Below are 19,684 nucleotides of genomic sequence, written 5' to 3'. Positions count from 1 at the left end.
GACACCTAATGCTAAGGTTGTCATGTCTTAGGTTGCTAAGGCTAGACTCACGTGCCTTGTTGCAAACCTGGGTGAGCGGTGTGTCTTCAGCCTAGGACACAAATGAGCACGCCTAAGGTCTGCAGACCCACTTGGGTCTCACATCAAGACACAAGGGTAATGAATCATGTGTTAGGATCCAAGGTTTTAGGTTTTTAAATATTATTATTTGTATTATAAATATTGTTATTTTTATAATAATTAAAAGTATTTATATAGAAAATATTATTATTTGTGTTATAAATATTATTATTTTTATTACAGTTAAAACTATTAATATTTAAAATAGTATTATTGGTGTTATAATAATAATAATAATTAGTATTATTAATAAATTTAAAAATAATTATTATTAATATTAAAAAATAATCATATATTTGATTTGAAGGATAATATTTAAAATTATTATTGTTACTGTTATTATTAATAAATGTTTAAAAATATTATTATTACCATAAAAAAAACTATAATCTTCTTTAAAAAATTAAAAAATACAAGAATTTAGATACTCGGCAGTCTTGAATCTTTGATAAAAAGTTAATTCAAAGGGAAACGCAGACCATCTAACTAGTGGCCAGTAAACTCTGTTGATTGTGTCACAGTCATCGATGTTATTTTTTACCCCCGTGAGGCCGAGTTCCTTTTCCTTTCCATTCGTCAAGGGTTTCAGTTACATTCCCGATATCTTTCTCCTCACAGAATGAGCTGACTTGTCAATGGTATACACAACTCTCTCTGCGAGCCCACACATTTATACCGAGCTCGATAATTTGGTGCAGACCGTGGAGCCATGAGGTCCATTGCCAAAGCAGTCTCTGCATTAAAAAGCAAATAAAATTACAAGTCTATGGCTGGAATTATTTTTTATTTAAAAATATATTAAAATAATAATTTTATCTAAAAAACAGCACATCAAAATATATATAAAAATAATTTAAATTAATTTTTTTTTTTAAACAGCACATCAAAATATATATAAAAATATATATTTTTTTAAAAAAATACAATTGTACCAGAAAGTCAAACATCATTTAAGTGCTAAAGTTAACGAAAATGGTCCCTACTCGCTGACAATCATGCTCTCCACTCTTCATTTCTTTGGTAGATGTCAAATTCCAAGCTTTGTGCTCCTGCAGCGAGTCTCTTTCAGGCAGGGAATCCGAAGATGTGTCACCATAAGTGTATTTTGTACACATACAATTATGTCAATGGGCAAGGACAAGGATGCCCTAGCTAGCTAGCTAATTTGGCACCAAAATTATCAGCTCTTTACTGTAATAGATTGCCAGTGAAGAAGAGCATATATGTGATGGAAAGAGAGATACTGTCTTTTGCACTGCTCTGATAAGGCTGCTTGTTCAATCGTAAAATCTGTAATCATGCCCTCTCGGTGTTAAAAAGCTGGCCTCCAAGAGTACACGTACTGTATACTATACTTAGCTACAAGGTCGCAAATTACGACATGGTGACAGCGATTTAATTTGTTTTCTTGGACGGAAAAATTGTTTGTATACTATACCCGATCTTTTCTCGCTTTGCCCCCTGGTCTCGGCGGCGACGGGTGCGGGAGGCCTAAGAGAATCTTCTCTCAGGTCTTTTTTTTTTTCAGGGCAATATGGGAAAGAAAAACCTTTTCCTGCAACTTTCTGGATTTTGTATTTTTCACATGAAGCTATTTTTGTTTTGCAATGTTCTAATATTATCATTTTTTTCACTATTTTTCTAGATTTTAAAAACTTTTTATTTGTCTATTTATATGTATATTTATGTTTAAATATTATTCCTAGTAAGGCATAAATTACTTTGCATTAAACTAAAAAATCATTTTGAAACTTAATAAAAAATAATAAAGATACTAAAAAAAATAAAAAACAACAGCTGCTAATTCATTCACTAATATATTTTTTAAAAGTAAAAAACTAAATGATAAAGGTTTTGTTTTTCATATTACTCTTACCATCTCATTTTTATTTCTTTGAATGTTTTTTTCAATAGATAAATAGATATTTTAGAAAAAAATAGTTTTAACATTAATTTTCTTCAATTTAGAATTGTAAATCAGAGGTTGATCTTTGATTTATTTTTATAGTATTTTTAAATATTAAATGTCATTTAAAATTTAATTTAAATATTAAATGTTCACTTGAATCTCTAATGACTTGAATATTAAATGTTAAATGTTCACTTGAATCTCCAATGACTCTGTGCGGAGGTTAATTACTTTTGCGCATATTTATTTTAATCTCTCAATTTGATCGTGTCTTTGATGAACCTGTAGCTTTTCTCACTGGAAATTAAATCTGTGAAGGAAATTATATATATGATTCTGTGAAAGATCCGAAAAGGCTAATTAATTTCTAACCTCAAAGTCTAATTATCATTGAAAAACTCCTCTTAATGATACTGAATTTGGGTTGCTAATAGGTTAAAAGAGGCATGATCTGTTTTCTAATTGACGTTGTTTTTAGTATTTTTTAATGTTTTAATTTATTGATTTTAATACTTTTTTAATACCTTAGTAGCTACTGTTTTTTAATATATTTTTTGAAATATTTTAATTGAAAAAATATTAAATTGATGTTGTTTTTAGCATTTTTAAGATTTTAATATAATAATCTTGAAAATAAAAAATAAAAAATAAGATTATTTTAATATATTTTAAAATAAAATATATTTTAAATCACAATGCCAAACATATAAAGTCTCAAATAAAGTTAAAACTAACCCAAAAATACTCCATTAAACATAAACAAAAGAGACGATATTTCTACAAACGTAGAACTGAGTGCATGCAGAAGTTTAAATTAAACACCGCCGGAAAAAAGAAAAGAAAAGAAAAGAAATTTCATGAATTATTCATTTCCATTGCAATGAATGTAGGATCAACTGATGATGTCGAGCATGAATGTTGGAAATTGGATTCTGAAATCTATGAAAATAATAGCTAGCCAGCGGCAGCGTATCTCCGTTACATTTGCATATTTTTCTCGAGTGTCTTGTCGTATCTAATTTTATGTAAATTGGACGTCAGACATATAGGCAGCCCTCTTTACGGGCTTTTTTGGCACTATCAACCACATTATTCAAAGAGAGCTGGCCTAGCTAAATACTGCCACAGAGTGGAATTTGATGGCTTTGGCAGGTTCAATTCATTGATGGAGGAGCCTCTGGTACTGTAAGGGAATTTATTTCATTCACACACCTTCCTTCTAACTCAACCCCCACCATATCTTTATCTCTTTCTTTATCAAACAAGATTATATAACAAAAAAAGATCTGCCACCTGTAGTCCCGAGCTAGGCAAAGAAAACACGCCATGGATTGTTTTGTCGGCAAGAAAAAGAGCGACCAGTGTGAGAAAGGCCTGAGAGGGCTGACAGAGAAGGTAAGGCTTTTCCAAGAGGAAATGGAAGCTATGATGTACGAGAGAGAGAAAGAGACGAGAGCTTATGAGATAGACATGATGGTTTTCGCATTTAAAGAGGCAGAGTGGAAGCAAGAGAGGAAGAAGCTCAAAGAGGAACTAGAGAGATTGAGAAAGGCAGTGGAAGAGAAAGATGAGAGGATCAGGGTAATGGAGGATAGGTCGGTAGGAGAGAAAAGTGAGAAAAATGGAGAATTCTTGGGGACTCCCAGCTTCCTGGTGGAGCAAATGAGGGAGGAGAGAATGTGGCGCGACGAGGCTGTGGATAAGTGGAAGAAGCTTTACCTTGCCATCAAGACCGAGCTTGATAATCTCATTCAGAGGACTCACCGTGGTGCATCTCTCTCCTCTTCCGGACTCGCACGCACGCACACTCACACACACGCACGCTTGCTCATGCACATATATCATTGCATCGGCGTCGGTGTTTTTCGATGTCTATTTACACTGCTGGATTTTGATTTAACGATCAATTTTACAGTTTCATTTGAATCCAGTGATTTAAGAATTTATGTCAATTACCGTCATTAGACTATTAGATTTAAATTTAACGATGGGTTTTCCTACTTTATTTAAATTAAATTTATGTCGATGCTGGCATTTTAGGCAGCCTTTGCTCGATTGCATGCACTGTGCAAATCTTGGAGATTCACAGACATTGACAAACCCTCTAGATTCCCTATATTTCATGTCATGTTGTCTTAAGCTTGATTCTCGAGGGGGTGAGCTATATCCTCTTCCTAAGCTCACTCTACATCTAGCGCATGTTCACATGCTAGTTATTTGTGCTTTTATGCAATTTCTTTCAAATATGCTAGTTTTATCGTTCAATGTAGCAGAAACCTGGGAGTTTTGCGCAAAGCATACGCTGCTAGAATTGGCATGCTCCACCAGTTCCTTTTGTCAAATATCCTAAAAAGTTGATTGGAGTTTTCCAGCAATGGGCCCAATTTTATGTTTTTGATTCTCTTGATGATAAAGTATTACTGTGTATATGTGGTGACAAGTGGCTGGCATCTTTTCACTTATAAAGTAGTTACTGTTTTAGCACGTCACTGTGATAAAACTTACGGGACTTCCTTTTTCGAAAAAAGAAGTCGAACATTTTCTTTTGCTATCCATAAATATGTGGAAACGAAATCCAAGATTACAGACCACCACGACAGGGAGTTGTACTCTTCTTTGGTCAATTAATCGTGCTAGTATACTCATTAAGAAACTACGACAGTACAAAAATTATAATCAATGAATGACACTAATTTCTGGCTGCAACTCGGTTTTGCAGGAGATGGATTGTACCGGGGAGCAGAGGAAGAAATGATTGAGGAGCTAAAGATGGAAGTGAAGGCCAAGGAGGGATGTATTGAGGAGCTGAAAGCACGATTAGTTTTTGTGGAGAATGAAGAATACAGCAGGGCAAGAGAGGTCGATATTCTGCGGCAAAGCTTGAAGATCATGAGCAGTAGGAAGGCATCCAGCTTCTCTCTTAGCAAACCCAAGTCAGCGCTTTCGAAGCAGGCTAGAAAAGCATAACTAGCTTTGCTAGTAAAAACATATAGTCGAATATTGAAAGACTGTAATTTTATTAAGTCAACCCAAGCAAAGACCGACCAAACTTTGCACTAGTACGGAAGTGCTTAGAAATATAGTGGTAATTATTTTTCAAAATATTTACTTATAAAAATATTTTTTTATTTGTTTTTAAAATTATTTTTAACACTGCCTTATCAAAATAATTTTAAAAAGTAAAGAAAAAATTAAAAAAAATAATTTTCTTTTAAAATATTTTTCAAATATAAAGACAAAGGATGGCCAACCATCCTCCTCTTCAATTGGCCAATAGACTTCATTTTGTTTAGGACCTCCAGCTGGGGATTAGCCTCGATGAAAGGACGATCAAAGAATTTGGAGGTAAACCAGGAAAAATGAAGTTGTTGCTGAATAGTATTTTGATGTTCAGATGCACAACATCCAATCAGATAGGTTGTCATGAAAATGTGATTTGAATTTGAAATAAAGCTTTGCTGTACAGGTACATTATTCCCTACCCCACCCCGGATTAAGTCTGTCCCTGTATTCTTTTGATGGGTTTCCCATAAGACTAGCAGACTGCTCAATGATGCATACAGACACAATGACCGATATCTGCCGAAGAATTATTTCGGCACTGATTATACTTTGGCTGCTAGCGTTCAGATGTTACTGCCATCTTGGCTGGTTGGGATGCTATCTCTCCCACTGCTTTCTACCCTTTCAAGAGGCTGGTAGTTTGATCTCACGTTCTGGAAAAGTAAAACATAAACAGATGAATATCTGAGCAAGCATGGAGACTGGTAATTATGCAGAGCCTGTGGGAATACTTAACACTAGCAGTTTAATAGATGGACAAAAGACTAAAGAGTGAATCACTCCAACAATGTCATACTGAATATTTGGAGGATTATAGCTACTGCCTGTGTAAAAGCTTTTAGGGGCACAGTACGTTCAACTTTTAATAAGGAGAGAGAATTAGTTGGCCGCATTTACCACATGTAACCATCAAGGAAATCAAATATATTATTTACTCTAATCAACTGGATGAAAATAATCATTTGACAAAATGATATGTACCTCAAGCAGTGTGATGTAATAGAAATCCTCCATATGCTGCATAAGCCCACTTCCATCTCGAATTGAGCGGAATATATTTATTTCAGTCTGCAGTATTTTCTCAATGAGCTCCTTCTCACCTTTCATCTGCTCAAAATAGTCACAGCCAATGCTCACTAACCATATCGGCATTTCAGACTATAAAAATGAGAAACCAAATGCTGCCTCCATGGACGTTGTTTGAAAAACAACTCTTATTATTATTATTATTATTATCACTGTTCTAACAAGATCCTAAAACTCTTTCATCAATATTGAAAACATATATTCTTCCTCTCAACATGCCCTGGGAACCTTTTTGCTAATGAATAGTCAGTTTAGGAACCACTGGATCAATTTGGGATCCACTATCTTGCATTCAAACAATATAGAAGGGACCATTAATTTGGATTAAACTGCATGTACAAACTAATTAGAGAGGTAGAATTAATAGCCAAAATACTATAACTAACATATAAATTTTTGTAGGCTATCACAGCAACCAGTTTCTCTTTGTTAATATGAGTTAGGTAGATTTCGGTTTCTTACATCTTCGCATCTGGGTCAACCATACAAATGATTAAGATGTGGAGCAAAAAAATGGAGCAGGATTAAGAACAAGAAACATACAAATTCACTGACAACAACATCTGGTGTGGACTCCCCAATGAAATCACCTTGGTAGCCATCTTTCAAAAGCTCCAAATTTACCTGAACAACACATGTTAAACTCATACATAGCGCTGCTCATAATCTAATTCTTAAAAGAAAAATAATCAATAATGGAAAATGTCATGTGTTCGTAACATCCCTTCCATATGTAATGTCAACCACAGTCGAAGAGTTAGTATTGTCAACTACATGGATATCTTTCATCTATATTTGCTTCTTTCTTTTTTTTAAAAAAAAAATTAAGAACTCTACCTGTGAGTCAGTTGGAGAGTTTTGAGTCTTGACCTTTTGTATCAGTTGTGAAGAATAACTTACAAAGGAGTATACAATAAGAGTTGATGGACAAACTACAATTTTAATCAAATACATCAAACATGCAAATTCACTAATTCCACTTGAGCTAAATTATGAAAGATCAGATAATACAGAGGGATAAGGTCATTTCAAAAACAATAACAAGAAGCTAAAGAAAAAGAAATATGAATGTAAAGATTTTCTTGTGATGCATAAATTCTCCAAAGAAAATAAATGTCCGCCTGAAGCAATCAAAGTGTAGGTTTCAAAGGAATGCAGTAATTCAGCTTCCCTTGCATGCCTGAAGCAATCAATGTGCAGTTTTCTAAGGAATGCCTGTTGGGCAACAGCAATGGTAAAGCTGCAGAAAGTTCTCAAGCAAGGAAGGGAAATTGGGTCACTGAAAACTCAAATTAGTATATCTGTGACAAATTCAGTGTTATGAGATGAATTAGGTCCAATGACAGGAATTTGAATTCAAAAGACAAATCTTGAATTTAAAGAGGATGCCATCTATTCCATTATGGAAGATAACACACTATAGCATATATAAAATGCATATCCAGAGACCAAAGGTTAATTTCACAGCATGCAGCAACTTCCATATGATTTCAGGTAAAGTGTTAAAAAAAAAAAAAAATTACCCACCAAAGCATCTTCTAGTTCTCCAGTTGCTAGATACACAGGTTGAGCCACATGGCAATAACCCATCAAGCGAGGAACAGTAGGAACAATGTCTCTGTGGTTCACAACCCTCCAGCTATCTTTAACTTTCTGCAAATGTAAGCATGAACAGTTCAAACACTAACCACAGTTTTTTCGTGTCCAAGAAAAAAAAACAGGAGTAAAAGGACATCTTTATTAGTACACTCTTCTTACACACACATCATGTATCAATGTCGCATATGTATATGTTTCACACTTTCCCAAACATCATGAGCACACAAGTATTATGCCCCAGACCATGAGAGCCAAAGGGTATGAATGACAGCCAGCAATGCATCATTTTTGCCCAGCTTAAATGCAGAAAATATAAAAGCAAGGGAAGGGATTTCTATCAGATAAGAAATTGGGTGAAAAAATTAAACACGTATGTGCATTGAGTTTAAACTGAAGCAGACTAATAACATTAAGAGAGTAAGAAACCAAGAAGAAGCAGGGCCAGTCCGCATCAATGCAACCTACCAGATGAATGAGAAGCAATTGGGTGAAGAAATTAAACATGTATGGGCATTGAGTTTAAACTGAAGCAGACTCATAACATTGAGAGAGTAAGAAACCAAACAGTAGGGCCAGTTCTCATCAATGAGATGAGAAGGTTTTTCTTTTAAAAGCGTCCCAGAAAAACAAATAAGGGAGACATATAAAGTGATGAGCCTCATCAATTAAGGCTATAGATACCAAGTCGAGAAAAACTCGGTAAGAATAGTGACTCTGAAAAAAAAGAAGAAGAATGAGAAAAATACTAGAAGTAAACATAAGGTACATTTCACAGAGCTCTCTTGTAGTTGAGAAAATTGAAAGACCACCGTTGAATGTCAGATATGACACGATAACCTTATGGACAAGTATCTTGACAATTAAACCAAGTCATGAGATGCATCAAAGGGGACGTTGAAGCCACTTGCACATTTTTCTACTTGTGATTTTTTTGGAGCTAGAGAGGAGATCCATGCAATTTCTTTGAACTGAAGGGAGATTCATAAAACTTACCCCAGACCATTAGTAAGTTAAAACCTACAGTACTTGTCATGAGATCTATGCACTGTATCATGGGAGCTCACAGTCACAGGATAGTAAAGATATCTTATAGAAACCAGCTATACTTGAAGTCCAACATTCTTCTCGGGTTTTCCTATAATTTTGCTGTAGTTTTAAACAAAAACAAAAACATCTTCATGTACTAGTTGCCAGAAGATCAATATTAACTCAACTAAGTCTCAATTCCAATCTATTAGGGTCCCTACATGGATCTGTCTCCTCCATTCATCGCTGTTATGGAGTCAGTAATCATGGACTTACTTTTTACAAGTTATTGAGACCCCAGAACATCTTATATCAATTCAGCCCATTCCCCACATGCACAGTGGCAAAAAATTGATGTGAAATAAGAAAATACAGTTTCCTTTTCAATATGCAATGAAATTACAGGAATATGAAAAGATGATAAAAAAAATACATATCCTTTCATAAAAGCAGAGAACAAAAGGAAAGACGTGCACCAAAGACCAATCTGTAGTAAATATTTCTAATTGAACAAAGAAATCCAGAAAAACAAAATTTGAAAAAAGGAACCAGTTGCAGCTTTTAAGAAATGTGAGCTAGTGTCGAGAACAAGCAAGCAAGCAATATACCCACATGTAAATTATATGAGAAAAAGTGCACCCCAATCATGATTTGACTTTAAGTTGTGCCAACAGGAAAAGGGAGAATTGCAACCCACCCATAAAAGAAATTTCTTGTGTTTGAAAACAATTTTAGCTACAATTAAAAATTTACAGTTACCTGATTATAAACTTCTGCAAACTTTTTGTTACCAACTCTAGGAGATCCAAAGTTATACATAGTCACAGAAATCACACCACGCCTAAAACACAAACAAAAATAGAATTCAATGCGTAATTGCATAATCTGTCAAAAGAGCCCACGTGCAAATGCAATGGACTCACCAGGCACTAGTAAGTAAAAGAAGGATGAACTTACTTTACTAGTTGACTCGATGAAAGCTCAAGAGCAAGCAGGGTAGCCAATGCACCACCCAAACTATGACCAGTTACATACACATGCCATTTACATGGTGGCTCAGCTCCATTATCTCTGTCAACAATGATTTAACATTTCAAAGAACAAATCTATAGAAATTTGCAAAGTTATTTTAAACATTACTCTGATTTGAATGTAATGGGAAAAAAATAACAGCTAGTGACTACCAGATGATAGATCTGCAAACATTATCTCACAGATGCAAGACACAAATATCGCAAAAATTTGAACCAAATTTCAAGACAAGAAGAATGAAAATCAATTCATTTATGAGGTAGAAGGTACAAAATGTCAAGAATGTATTTGAGATTAAATGTTTAAGTTTTTAATCATACAAGCATATTAAAAAGCATCACCTATTCATTTATAATTTAATAGTGCACAAGCCAAAAAATATATGACTTGAAAATACAGTTAAATGCACATATAAAGATGCATGAACTTGTGCGCTAATGCATCCCCGATGGCAAGAATCCCAGAAAGTTCACTTTAGAAAAAAATCCACACCAGCCACATATGGACTATATTAATTAGCAAAAGGACCTAGTGAAACCAACACTAAATGACTAAAACAAAGGAATAAGTTTAGTTAGCCTATATTTGTTATTAAAAATGTGTATGCACTCATATCTTAAGCATGTCATAACACTGGTTGTTGCCCTTGAAGATTCTTTAGGATTTTAAAAGAGAAGCATGAGATAGTTGAACAGGATTAAAAGCACAACTTACACGTAGCTAATTAATAGTTTAATGATAGAGATGATTCGTATCCTGACTGAATCATAAGCACTTAAAAAACCACTATGAACCTGAAAAATTTGTAGCACAATCAAGTACATCATAATCATTGACAGTAGTAAGAGAGAAATTGCACATATTACTGGATGTATTCCGAATAATTATCAAATATACCTATCATTTGCGTACCTGAACTTCTTGTTTAAAATCTCCACCAATCCTTTCAGGATTTAGCCTACAGAAGCAGAATGATAGTTAGCATAGAACTTATGTATAATAATGATAAATAAATTGAGGAATGATAAAGAAACATAGTTCACGCAAATCAATTCTAGAGGCTTACAGATGATATAGTCACATTACAAGATTTAAAAATAAAAAATAAAAAATGCTTCAATAAAATGCGACTAGCTAATTGAATTTGATTATGCAGTGAGGAAATACAATAGAAGTATGCACCATTTAGTCATGGAATTACTATGCAATCACTTCGTCATTTTTCACTCACTCTCCCATTCCCAATGTCTCTTTCTTTTAAAAGTAAAAGAAATTTTGCTGGGATTCATCACATGCACAGATCCATGTCCACCAAATAAATGCAGTACACTATTCTCACAAAATGCAACTGCAACATAAGTTACACGTACAAACGAACTGACCAGAAAGGATTACCAAAGTGAACCAAACAAATCCATGCATTTTCTCTGGGTATGTGTATGAACAAGGCATGATATGCGTAGGTATTTGACATTACCCTGTAGGAACTACCATTAAATCAGTTCGCAAATCCTTCCATCTGACCTGAAGAAAATAACAAAAATAAGCAATTTAAATAGAAAGCTAGATGACCCAACAGCACTTAGAGAAGTATTAAATTTAACATACTTGTTCTGTGCCCCTGAAAGCAACAACTAATCTTTTCCTTGCATTGTCACGCCAAATTGCCACCTGCACTTTCCAACAACTTAGTGATAAATGAAATGTAACCATATGGTGTTTCATCACAAATAATGAATCACAAGATTATCACAAAGAAGATGACTTGTATCAACAATATAAAAATATCACCTGTGTATCTGTGGATGAATTGTCTAGAAAGCATATCTTCTCAAATTCAGACTTGATAAAACTTGAATGGCCCAGTGAAGTAGCAAGCATTGCCCAAGCCTCCATAGCACTTTCAGCAGTAGAAAAGAGCACTCTCATTTCCTCAGATTTCTTGTCTTCCAATGCAGTTCCATTCGAAGAGCTAATTAGCTTCTCACTATCAGAAGAGCTCTTTCCTGAAACATTTTCTTCCTTATTTAATTTAGAAACAGCAGTAGTCAAAACCATCCATGCTCCCAGAACAGAATCAGTTTGCCTTAACAAATCCTGTGTCACCTTCTTTATTTCTGGAAGTGAAGATTGAATCTTGCTTATGGTAAGTGGGGCACTTGCTTTATCACTGTCCACCTTCTGACCCTCTGGAGTTGCAAGCCCTGACTCAACATAACCCGCTTCGGCAATCTTTTGTGACTGCAAACCAATTCTGTTCAATAAGTCAAATTCATCCCACTTTAATTCCAGAGAAACAGAGAAACCAAGTTTCTGAGCAACAGTTTGGCTGATAACATCAGCAAAGTTCTTCCAAAATTGTTTATCTGATTGCATAGCTTCCCCAGCTTCTGTGGCACCCAAATTACGTAAGCAGTCATTATCACCTTGGGATAATACTAAGTTACTGTCTCCATCACGGTTCGTGTCACACACAGGGACTTCTGTGCTACTCTTTGTTTCTGAAGGCAAAGGCATGTCCGACACAACAGAGTAGTTAGAATTTGCTGCACCCAAGTCCTTACTGTTTGAAACTTGATCCGTCCAAACATATGGAACATTAAATGACTTCAACTGTCCAAAAGCATATTCTACAAACTGACGTGCTGGCATGGTTTCTGAGCCAACAACCATTTTTAGAGCTGATTCAAAACCATTTTTGCGAAGAAAATCTGACACAAAGGGGAGCCTCCATGGCCTTTTTTCTTCATCAATTTCATCAAAAGTTTTGTATTTAACCTGAAACCTTACAAGTAGCAAGCGTAAGGGGTACAAATTCAACAACAACCAAAAAGTCCATCTTGGCAGTAGATGGAATACACATTAACAAGTGCAACTATAAAGCTCAAGAAAAAACAAGAAGAAAAGGAATTTTATTGACTTAAACCTGAGAAATTTTGGTACAGGAGAGAAGTCTTGACACGACTTAAAAGCATTAATCTACGTCAACAATGTTTCATTTGTTTTGTTTATTAACCAACCTTAATAACCAATGATAGGCTGCCAATAAGGAGAAACAGTACAGAAAAGCTACCTGACTGTTTCATTTGTTTTGTTTATTTATTTATTGCAGAACTGTCAACAATGTTTCTGTGACTCAAGAAATTCTTTCAAGATTTGGATTTTAAAATGGAAAACTAAAAAAAGAAGAGAAACAAAAGAAGAACAAGCAAGAATGGGAAAAAGATGCGAGCTGCTAACCCAACTCCAAATATATTGGAAATTGTCTCACAGCAAAACCCAAGAAAATATACAAAGAAGAAATCAACATATTGCGATACGTAACAACTATCTTGAGTACCACATTACAACATTGAATACAATGAAGTATTTCACTATTAAACTAGTTGACTAAAAGTTTCTTTCTAGTGACAGTTGAACTGCATCGTCATTATACAAGTGACTGGCAGTCTGCATCAGCAATAACCATCAATTACTAGAATTACATGCAGAAAGCAGGCCTTGCAGTAAAGAATATCCCCAAATATACCAATGCATTAAATCCATAAAAAAAAAAATCTTGGAAGAAAAGTGACATGCCAAGAACCTCCAGTGATTAAGAAAAAAGAAAGAGAAGTTCAACAAAAATCTTGCATTTGCAAATTATGCAGACTTTATTTGAGCTGTCCTAGTTGCTCAAAGAGAAACCAACACCTTACCCGAAGTAATGATCCATATATCTATGTCAACCAAAAGATTCACTGAAAGAAAGTTTAAAAGCCTCTCAAATGCATGTGGGACAATCCTGTATACTTGATTCAAAGAAATAGCTTAAACAGTGATTTAATGCCTCAAAAAAAGATTGAGAAGTTATGTTGCAAGACACTCTAATTTAAGAAACTATAACAGGCCAAATCATGATATTACTGGTCTAACCTACCAAGAGCATCAAGATTAACAAACATGAGTGTGTTGATACCCAGCTACCACATGGAGCCATTTTCAGTTGACTAGGTTTTGACCACACAAAATCTGATCAATTACAGAACACAGCATGAGCAAACATAAACCATTACCCACACAAAATAAATGCTGAAAGACTGGAATGTTAATACAATTTGGGACTTTGGTGTACATAAACCCATTGGTTTACCAAGACTTGATGGGAAAAGCCAGCAAGGATTAATAACAAAACCAACCCAAGTCTAACAACACATCATTTCAAAGAGCATCAGTCTTTACTCTTGTTATACTGTTTTCACTCTTCCATTTTTTAATGTCTACGATACCTTCTATTATACTCTTTCTAGACCTTTACGACCAAGCTTGCAGATATTGCTCACAATCCATAAGGCCTTTTTTAAGCTTGCAACAACCTTCACACTGATTAACTTCTCATTAAATCCATCTTCCATAAAACTGAGTTGAGGAAAAAAAAAACACAACAGTGGTCATATCAACGGCACTCGTCGAACATTAGATTTCAGAGAAACTTGCAACCCAGAAATGCCTGTTTGTTCAATATGCCTTCATCCGAAGGATTTACCTCCACTGTTTAACCAAACGTCGATTTAGTTAGTGCCCTTTTGCCGTACATTGTTTTTCTTTTTCCCCTTTAAGGACTTTATTTCCTTTTTAAGGACCTCATCTATTCCAATGCCTTCCTATCATGTTTGACATATTTTCTGCAAAATTATCAGGTGAATAAATTAGCTAAGGTCCCAGACATACGATGTAACGATAGGATGGAAATCAAAGAACAACTTGAAGGAGAACAAGAGATGACATTTTAACCAAATGGCAACACCCAGACAGAAATTATAAATCGAAAGAAAGAAAAGTAAAAAATAAAATGTAAACTTAATGGGAAATGAAACAAAACAGGCAGCATTATTACCCTGAACTTGGTGGACCTCCTAGCATCACATAGAATGGTTGTACACTTTTAAGGTAGACACTCCTTTATCCACGTTGAAACACCATGCATTAAATAAGAAATGGTATTATCAAAGTCAAAAGAGGAAGAAATATGAAAGAAAAAAAAATTAGCAGCAGGAAGAGGTGTTTTATACTCTTAAGAGCATGCAGATTCCAAAGAATTGTGTTTTTATGATATATCAAGCAGCAATATAAAAGCATTTTTTTCCCACATAATACACATTGAAGTGCAGTTCATGTATAATATAGCTGAAAGGAGGCTAAAGTACTCCAGCCTATTGAAAAATTCCATGATGATTCTTATGTTGGTCCCATGTTTGGACATGAGCTTAAATCACTATAATCATAGTCCTTCATGATGTCGGATAAGTAAAATCCATTTTCAATACCCAATTAACTGAAAAACATCATACAGAGTCTTTTGGCTTAGATATTCAAAAACTTCCTTGCATTGACCCATGTTAGGGAAATTCCCATCAAACAAAGATGCAATGGTAGATGGCAACATGAACAAACTCTGAAAAAAGGGAAAATATTTCTATCCCAATTCTCTTGGCACTTCCGCATTGAAATTCAAATTCAGAACGTGATTCCAGAAGTGATGCTTTAAAATTTAGTATAGTTGAGCACACTGATGTCATCAGACTCAGTGCATCAATAAGCTGATAGTTGTTTGAGCCAGATCAAAATGTTTAGGATGTGAAAAGCTGATATGTTTAGAACTAAAGACCACCAGTCTCATAACTCATTGACTAAAAAGCAACGCCTGGGACCCAAAGATGCATATTTCCAGGAGTTCCTTTCATAAGGACACTGGAACTCTTACATGCAGCCACAAACCAAATAAGTTATGCGATAATCCTATTATTTTTTAAAAATACTAAAAACATGTTAAATTTCCCAATAACATCAGTATTAGGTGAAATAAGTTGTCATGCCTGCATGAATTTTTCCACTGCTAATTGTCTTAAATTTAAACCAAAGCTTGATGAGCCAGCCATGTCAAGGTGGAAGACAAATGACAGACTCAACAGGGGGGAATTTCATACAATTCCTTGAAGATTTAAACCGCACTTAAAATTTTCTTTCACTGCAAGAACTTACCTCCAACTGCAACTTTCCGCCACCACCCATCCCTTCCAGTTCAACCACCACCTCATGCAAATTTCCTGGACAGGCACACGCCATTTAATAATTTTTGTAGAAAAAGGTATGCAATCCATATATCCAAACTTCATCTGCTTACTGCTTTCATACACATCGAATGAACTTGTACTTATGGAATTAAACTAGCACACTTCACTTCATGCAATGAAATACCTTTTAGTAAGTGCAATCATCAATCTAACAACAAAAAAGTCATTCTAATTATTATTAAAATTTTACTTGCAGAAAATCACCGATCCAAGTATAATGAAAAGCCTGACACCTTTTCCCAAACAGTTCAGTGCATGCACAAGTTTTATTGAATCCTCACCGTCACAGAGGCTTTCCAGACCAATGCTTGTGTTCCCCATGCGCTTGTGTGGAGTTACAAGGTTTGCATCCCAAGCTGCAATCTGAAGCTCAAAAACACACTCCAAAGAATTACTTGTGAGTTGCAACTAAATATAAAAATGACAACTTCCTATGCTGAGCACATCCTTCAATTGTATGCCTCGGATCATGTACTTGTATTGCACAAGATACTTCAGTCCTAATTGGTTTGAACAAAATCATCACCAAAAATGTCATTAATACCAAACTAGTAGTGGAGGTAGCAGACTAAAAACAGGAATAAGGTATGATAATTAATGGAGATAATTAATCATAAGGCACAATCCTTAATAGCATACCCTACTGGAACAAAGAGATCCAGCAAACCAGTTATTTAAAAAGAATACCCCAAACAAGGATGATCCAGTCTGGTTAGTCCAGCATGATTATGACTGTAAGGCATGTTGATAGATGTACGTGAGAAGGTAAATTTAAAGTTCAATGCCAAGTCATAATTGGCTGGAAGGGCAACAAATGTACAGGCACCTTTAAGCCCTCTGGTGAGTGATGAAAGCCACTGGAGAACATTAACTATATAAGCAAAAGGAGAACCCATTCAATACTGCATGCACCTGACCATTTGGGCAAAATTTAAACAATGATACCATATACTTTCTAACTAATTATAACTGTGTCAATTATACAGAGAATGTTTCCCCGAAGATGATTGCGCTTTGAATACAGCAATCCTTTCTAAGCCATCCTGAACAAGTAACAGGCCTCACATCCACAACAATACAATGTGAAGTACATCCTAGATCTAGAAGCCAGTCTTTACATTCACACAGAAGAGAAAATTAGTTTAAGAGATATCAGACACGTTGTAGAGCCATTTCTTCAAACTATGTAGATGTATAGATGGTAGAGATTAGTATTTAACTGCAAAAAAAAGTTGAGGTGCCAGTAATATAAATTGTAGTACTGGAAGCATTAACTTTTAGTTAGGGACAATAAATGGTCAAAGATTTTAGATTTAGAATGAATGAGAATTACTAAAGGACAGATTTCTTTCAATAACTAAAATATAATTATTAAACAGCAGAAAGGAAGCAACACTGGTACATGGGTAGTATAGAAGAGGGGGGAAAAACGTAAAATTAATAAAGAAAACTCTCTCATTTGAGACAGGTGAAAAATAAGTCGAATAATTAAAAAACAAACTAACAAGTAAAAAATGAGATCTCAATTTAAAAGCACTGGTCCTTGATCCATAAGCTTGACCCTTTAAATGTTGGGTTGTTCCTCTCCTTCCACTCCAATTGTCATATTTTCCTTTCTTATAGGAATCTAGAGATGATTTTTTGTGTAAATTCAGAAACTTGTAAGGGATATCCATGCCCACTTTCACAGTGACTATAATAAGCATTAGAATTTTTTAGACAAGTATGCTATTGGAATTTGCTCATTTCTGTACTTAAGTCAAAACAGCAGCTAGAAAGAATGATAAAAAGGGTATAGGAACTTGAAATGTGCCCCCAGCAGACTGCCAAATGAGAAACAAACTTATAAATTCAGAAGGAACAAGAATTTACCTGAAGATTTTTGGTTGGAGGCAGCTTAATGTTAACGGTGAAGTCCTCGTTCCAAGTTGGCTTCTTTTTCCTGCCATCATTGACTGATTACTTGTATCAAATTGTTTTTAAATTGTTAATAGTTCAAGAGCAAACTTGTAAGATTTCCAGTCCATAAGACTATTCTGCAGTCCTAGCACAAGCATCCTCACAAAACTCGATATAAGCAATGGCTATCACTCTAGCAGACCATAATAGCAAATATAGTACCACCTAGAACCACATTTCTCTGTGTTCCTTCTCCAGTGGAGAGGACATAGCTACATTAAGTAAGGAACAAAAAGCCATTTAAATGTGAAAAATCAAGGATTGACCAAACTTTTGAAGAAAAAAGGCAATAGGATTGTGAGGCTAACACCAATCTGTCATTTACCTCGGTAAACTGCGTTTCTTTTCCAGAGGAGATTGTGATTACAGGATGCAGTAAGGCATAAAAAATTTTCAAGATGCAAGTGGTACCAGAGGTTGATGAAAATTCAAAACAATGGCAGATAGGGGTAGTAAACACTAGAACTACTCTCCCATTCATCTCAGCAACAAATTCCGGACACCAAAAATTAAAACAAGTGCATTAAAAGAAATAAAAATCAAATTGGATTGAAACTCCTAGCAATTTTAAGCAAACAAAGCAGGGTTCATGAAGATGAAGTAAAACTGGAAGAAAATATAGAAAATGGGGCATACACCATATGAAAAAATTTTCTAGCTTTACACTTCAGAGCAGGATTTCTAATAAAATAAGAGCATTAAACGAAATTCAGGTAAATGTTTCCTTTCAAATATTTCCTGCAGAGTTAATGAAATTTATCATTCATTCTCAGTTCCCTTAGAATCTCACATCCCCATGAATGCTGCTATGAAAAGTTGTAATTTATACTAATTACTGCCTGATCTTAAACAAAGGAGCTCCAACTCCAATTGCTTAGTTGAACGGAGAAAGAAGAAAGCATATGCTATAAAGTGCATAAAATTTTCAACATAATGACAATTTTGAGAAGGATAAAGATTCAGCCTTAAGATTCAGTTTGTGTATGAGAGAGAGATATGGAAATATCAATAGCTTACCCCCATTTGACCTTGCTTTTGACAACCTGACCATCCAGTTCCATAACCACATAAGGATCACTTGTTCCCTGGAAATACACCCGCAGTTTGATGAGTATAGCTGTATTTATGAAAATCAGAATGTGACTTTGTCGGTTACTACATATAAACCTTGAATTCAAGGGAGGGGGGAACCAACAGAAAACACCAACTGGTTAGGGCTGTGCTTGTGTGTTTCCAGTTGCAGATGCTTTCCATGTAGGCAAGCATAAAAACTTGCACATAAATCCTATTTCTCAATTCAAAAAGGATAAATTCAACGACGCACCCATGGATCCATGGCTGGCAAATCAAAGCCCTTTTTCAATTTTATGAACAACTGGCCATCATATATCTCGCGTACAAATGACCTGCAAACATATCAATCAGATTTCAAGAAAAAAAATAGTATTCTAGTTGATTCCATTATTTGCTGCTAAAATAATTTCAAGAAAAAAAAGGTCTGGCTAGACATAATAGCAAGATGCATCTTCTCTGCAACAACAAAGAGAACAAGTAATGAATGTTTAAGCCTCTAGTATTACTAAAAACAGATGATCACATACTCTGAAAGATACACAGTCTTACAATCTGCAGCATCAATCTCGCGCTTCCCTACGTTTTCCTGATTAAAACAAAACAAACACACCAAATGAACATCAAATTACTCTGGTTTTGTTACCCTGGATAGCAAGAGAGCAAAACGAGTGCCTATTGAATTTCAAATTCTTTTTTATTTCAT

At 34.9% G+C, this 19,684-nt stretch overlaps 3 protein-coding genes and 1 long non-coding RNA gene across 6 annotated transcripts in view; 2 read left to right on the top strand and 2 right to left on the bottom strand.

Moving 5' to 3' along the window:
• The first annotated feature begins 3,067 nt into the window (after window positions 1-3,067).
• On the top strand, window positions 3,068-5,124 carry LOC105137444 (uncharacterized). 2 transcript variants are annotated; one of them, XM_011043182.1, is made up of 2 exons: window positions 3,068-3,794; window positions 4,749-5,124. In XM_011043182.1, the coding sequence occupies exons 1-2, from the start codon at window positions 3,356-3,358 to the stop codon at window positions 4,994-4,996; spliced, it is 687 nt and encodes a 228-aa protein (XP_011041484.1). In that variant the 5' UTR covers window positions 3,068-3,355; the 3' UTR covers window positions 4,997-5,124. The 2 variants fall into 2 exon arrangements, with proteins under 2 accessions (XP_011041484.1, XP_011041483.1); XM_011043181.1 differs by having other exon boundaries at window positions 3,072-3,797.
• Window positions 5,125-5,397: 273 nt separating this feature from the next.
• The window catches only part of LOC105137440 (uncharacterized), a 14,773-nt gene continuing 486 nt past the window's right edge, over window positions 5,398-19,684 (bottom strand). The window contains exons 2-18 of the mRNA XM_011043176.1: window positions 19,509-19,567; window positions 19,232-19,313; window positions 18,925-18,992; window positions 17,821-17,890; window positions 16,230-16,311; window positions 15,857-15,921; window positions 11,627-12,613; window positions 11,444-11,506; window positions 11,313-11,359; window positions 10,748-10,793; window positions 10,550-10,629; window positions 9,761-9,874; window positions 9,563-9,644; window positions 7,706-7,831; window positions 6,722-6,802; window positions 6,074-6,199; window positions 5,398-5,745 (exon numbers count right to left, since the gene is read on the bottom strand). Of these exons, the coding sequence (XP_011041478.1) occupies window positions 5,656-5,745; window positions 6,074-6,199; window positions 6,722-6,802; window positions 7,706-7,831; window positions 9,563-9,644; window positions 9,761-9,874; window positions 10,550-10,629; window positions 10,748-10,793; window positions 11,313-11,359; window positions 11,444-11,506; window positions 11,627-12,613; window positions 15,857-15,921; window positions 16,230-16,311; window positions 17,821-17,890; window positions 18,925-18,992; window positions 19,232-19,313; window positions 19,509-19,567 (2,268 nt within the window). The 3' untranslated portion in view covers window positions 5,398-5,655. The remainder of the gene's footprint in view (window positions 5,746-6,073; window positions 6,200-6,721; window positions 6,803-7,705; window positions 7,832-9,562; window positions 9,645-9,760; window positions 9,875-10,549; window positions 10,630-10,747; window positions 10,794-11,312; window positions 11,360-11,443; window positions 11,507-11,626; window positions 12,614-15,856; window positions 15,922-16,229; window positions 16,312-17,820; window positions 17,891-18,924; window positions 18,993-19,231; window positions 19,314-19,508; window positions 19,568-19,684) is intronic.
• Window positions 7,838-9,233, top strand: LOC105137439 (uncharacterized). Its single transcript, XR_844586.1, has 2 exons — window positions 7,838-8,047; window positions 8,097-9,233. It is a non-coding gene; the product is annotated as an uncharacterized LOC105137439 (long non-coding RNA).
• The window catches only part of LOC105137443 (cell wall / vacuolar inhibitor of fructosidase 1-like), an 18,106-nt gene continuing 16,383 nt past the window's right edge, over window positions 17,962-19,684 (bottom strand). Inside the window, exon 2 of one of the 2 annotated variants that reach the window (XM_011043180.1) lies at window positions 17,962-18,497. In XM_011043180.1, coding sequence (XP_011041482.1) covers window positions 18,495-18,497 — 3 coding nt within the window. In that variant the 3' untranslated portion in view covers window positions 17,962-18,494. The remainder of the gene's footprint in view (window positions 18,498-19,684) is intronic. The other variant, XM_011043179.1, reaches the window with a different exon arrangement.

Source organism: Populus euphratica, unplaced genomic scaffold, assembly GCF_000495115.2.
Source record: "Populus euphratica unplaced genomic scaffold, PopEup_1.0 scaffold81.1, whole genome shotgun sequence".
In the NCBI taxonomy this organism is placed as follows: Eukaryota; Viridiplantae; Streptophyta; class Magnoliopsida; order Malpighiales; family Salicaceae; genus Populus; species Populus euphratica.
The sequence above is the reverse complement of the archived record's forward strand: the minus strand, read 5'-3'. Positions and strand labels throughout refer to the sequence as shown.